The 4,265-nt window shown below is 30.9% G+C and overlaps 1 protein-coding gene across 1 annotated transcript; it reads left to right on the plus strand.

The window, feature by feature from the left end:
* Positions 1–1,287: 1,287 nt before the first annotated feature.
* On the plus strand, positions 1,288–1,695 carry LOC139899997 (uncharacterized). The gene has a single exon (XM_071882815.1). It carries the CDS (start codon positions 1,288–1,290, stop codon positions 1,693–1,695), a length of 408 nt encoding a protein of 135 aa, XP_071738916.1.
* The last annotated feature ends 2,570 nt before the right edge of the window (positions 1,696–4,265 follow it).

The raw sequence follows: 4,265 nt of genomic DNA on the forward strand, positions 1-4,265 counted from the left end.
TAGTACATAAACTAATTTGATCAGATCCATAGCAAACAAATTCGTGATTCATAGCAATGACAACAATCGAGCAATTTAACGATAAACGATAACACAAGACACCATTAATTGAGCACTAGACTTGATTACACTATGTAATTGAATAAAAATCATATCTAATAAGATTAGGGTTAGTGGTTTTATACCTTTAAACACAAATCAAATGGTACTATCGTGTAGAGAACGACGAGAGCTATCAATTTCGTGTAGAAGGCAAGAGAAAATAATCAAAATTGAATGGAGGATGATGATGATGATGAAGTCGACGATGGAGAGGGGTTTTGGGGCTACCCAAGTCGTGACATAGGGTTAAGGGTGGAAGAATGGATGTATTTTCCTAATTAAGGATATAATTAGGGCCTAAATTAAACTTAGTGGACACAAGGGAGCAAGTAGTGGGCTAAAATAAATCATAAAAGATATGGGTTGATGGGAATTCAGCCAAGGGTCCAAAAAGGGAGTCCATGGGCTCACGATTATTGCTAGACAAGTTTCCTAAGTGTACCCATTAAGTGTCGTTAGCCGAAAACGCAAACTGGATCGATAAATGTTAATTTCTCGCGTTCTTAATCTATATAAATTCTAATAAATTGGAAGTATGTTTATAACATAATAATTATATAATATAATTATTAAAATTAAATTACATTATACATTGGATTGCTCGTACGCTAAGTGTGGTTCGTTTCTACTTGCCGTTAACCGTATCGGGTTCCCAGAACGTTAACCGGTCGTTAAAACGCATCCCACCAAGTTTAATTCATTAAATATATAATAAATTAAATATGTTTTTCTTAAGGTTAATAATTATTAAAAATAATTATTTTATCGTTTAACTGAGTTCCGTAAACTGAAAAGCTTTCTAGGCGATTTTCTTAACCGTAATGTTTTCTAGTTATTTCGCTACCCGAAATAAGTACATATATTAATATAACATATTAATTCAAGTAATCTACTAGGATCAGGTATGCATTTAATACTGTTAAATACACAAAGTCTAAGTAACCACCGTTAAATACTTAACGGACAAGTAACGATAGTAAACGAAAAAACTCGGGTTGTTATAGCGCCGCACCAGTATAGTAAAGAAGCAAAAGTCCTGTGTCATTTTTCGTAATGAGTCAAGGTTTGTTTCATTTCGCCTTAACAATTTGATGACATTATCTATATGGGGTTCAGTTCACCATCTATTCTGATCATAAAAGTTTGAAATATTTCTTTGATCAACGGGATGTTAATAATAGACATATGCGGTGGCTTCATTTAGTGAAGGATTATGATTGTGATATATTGTATCATTTGGGGAAGGCGAATTTGGTTGCTGATGCTTTGAGTCAAAAGACTCACTACCCACCGATTAGAGTTAAGTGTTTAGTAGTGGTGGTTACACCTACACTTTATGATAATATTTCAGAAGCTCAAGTTTCAACACTCGAGTCCGGCCAATTAAAAGAATGGGGCATTAAGGTTCAAGTGGACCTATTTGTGCATTACAGTAGGGGACTAACAATGCCTCATGGTCGAATATGGGTTCCTAGTACGAATGAAGCGACGAAAAACGTGTTTGAAGTTGTGCATAAGTCTAAATATTCAATACACTCGGGTGCAACTAAGATGTATAAAGACTTAAAAGGGATTATTGGTGGCCGGGAATGAAACGGGAAATTGAGAAGTATGTCCAAAATTGTTTGACTTGCCTTCAAGTTAAGGCGGAGCATCAAATGCCATATGGAAAGCTTCAACCTTTGGAGATTCCGGTATGGAAGTGGGAAAATATAACCATGGATCTGTTAACCAAAAAACCGTAGGGCCTCCACACCATGATGCGATATGGGTGATAGTGGATAGGTTGAAGGAAAGTGCTTTGTTCTTACCAATTAGGGAGTCTTCTTCATCCGAAGTACTTTCGAAAATTTATATGTGGGAAGTAGTGATGAGACATGGTGTAGTGACCCGAACTTTTCCATGTTCTTATATATTAAATGAAAATGATATTTACATGATTAAATGTTTCCAACATGTTAAGGAATCAAACTTGTTAAGACTTGATTAATTGAAATAGGTTTCATATAGACAATTGACAACCCAAATTGACCGGCGATTCACGAACGTTAAAACTTGTAAAAACTATATGATGACATATATATGGATATATATATATATATATGTATATATATATATATATGTATATATATATATATATGTATATATATATATGTATATATATATATATATGTATATATATATATGTATATATATATGTATATATATATATATATATATGTATATATATATATATGTATATATATATATATATATATATATATATATATATATATATAGTTAACATGATATTATGATAAGTAAACATATCATTAAGTATATTAACAATGAACTACATATGTAAAAACAAGACTACTAACTTAATAATTTTGAAACGAGACATATATGTAACGATTATCGTTGTAACGACATTTAATGTATATATATCATATTAAGATATATTAATACATCATGATATCATGATAATGTAATAATTTAACATCTCATTTGATTTAATAAATAATGGGTTAACAACATTTAACAACTCGTTAACCTAAAGGTTTCAAAACAACACTTACATGTAACGACTAACGATGACTTAACGACTCAGTTAAAATATATATACATGTAGTGTTTTAATATGTATTCATACACTTTTGAAAGACTTCAAGACACTTATCAAAATACTTCTACTTAACAAAAATGCTTACAATTACATCCTCGTTCAGTTTCATCAACAATTCTACTCGTATGCACCCGTATTCGTACTCGTACAATACATAGCTTTTAGATGTATGTACTATTGGTATATACACTCCAATGATCAGCTCTTAGCAGCCCATGTGAGTCACCTAACACATGTGAGAACCATCATTTGGCAACTAGCATGAAATATCTCATAAAATTACAAAAATATGAGTAATCATTCATGACTTATTTACATGTAAACAAAATTACACATCCTTTATATCTAATCCATATACTAACGACCAAAAACACCTACAAACACTTTCATTCTTCAATTTTCTTCATCTAATTAATCTCTCTCAAGTTCTATCTTCAAGTTCTAAGTGTTCTTCATAAATTCTACAAGTTCTAGTTTCATAAAATCAAGAATACTTCCAAGTTTGCTAGCTTACTTCCAATCTTGTAGAGCGATCATCCAATCTCAAGAAATCTTTATTATTTATAGTAAGATATCTTTCTAATACAAGGTAATATTCATATTCAAACTTTGATTCAATTTCTATAACTATAACAATCTTATTTCGAGTGGAAATCTTACTTGAACTTGTTTTCGTGTCATGATTCTGCTTCAAGAACTTTCAAGCCATCCAAGGATCCTTTGAAGCTAGATCCATTTTTCTCATTTCCAGTAGCTTTATCCAGAAAACTTGAGTTAGTAATGATGTTCATAACATCATTCGATTCATACATATAAAGCTATCTTATTCGAAGGTTTAAACTTGTAATCACAAGAACATAGTTTAGTTATTTCTAAACTTGTTCGCAAACAAAAGTTAATCCTTCTAACTTGAATTTTAAAATCAACTAAACACATGTTCTATATCTATATGATATACTAACTTAATGATTTAAAACCTGGAAACACGAAGAACACTGTAAAACCGGACATACGCCGTCGTAGTAACACCGCGGGCTGTTTTAGGTTAGTTAATTAAAAACTATGATAAACTTTGATTTAAAAGTTGTTCTTCTGGGAAAATGATTTTTTTTATGAACATGAAACTATATCCAAAAATCATGGTTAAACTCAAAGTGGAAGTATGTTTTCTAAAATGGTCATCTAGACGTCGTTCTTTCGACTGAAATGACTACCTTTACAAAAATAACTTGTAACTTATATTTCTGACTATAAACCTATACTTTTTCTATTTAGATTCATAAAATAGAGTTCAATATGAAACCATAGCAATTTGATTCACTCAAAACGGATTTAAAATGAAGAAGTTATGGGTAAAACAAGATTGGATAATTTTTCTTGTTGTACCAACGTGAAAATTGGTAACAAATCTATATTAATCATATCCTAGCTAACTTATATTGTATTATACATGTATTCTAATATATTATGTAATCTTGGGATACCATAGACACGTATGCAAATGTTTTGACATATCATATCGACCCATGTGTATATATTATTTGGAACAACCATAGAC

This window comes from Rutidosis leptorrhynchoides, chromosome 3 (genome assembly GCF_046630445.1).
Source record: "Rutidosis leptorrhynchoides isolate AG116_Rl617_1_P2 chromosome 3, CSIRO_AGI_Rlap_v1, whole genome shotgun sequence".
Lineage (NCBI taxonomy): Eukaryota > Viridiplantae > Streptophyta > Magnoliopsida > Asterales > Asteraceae > Rutidosis > Rutidosis leptorrhynchoides.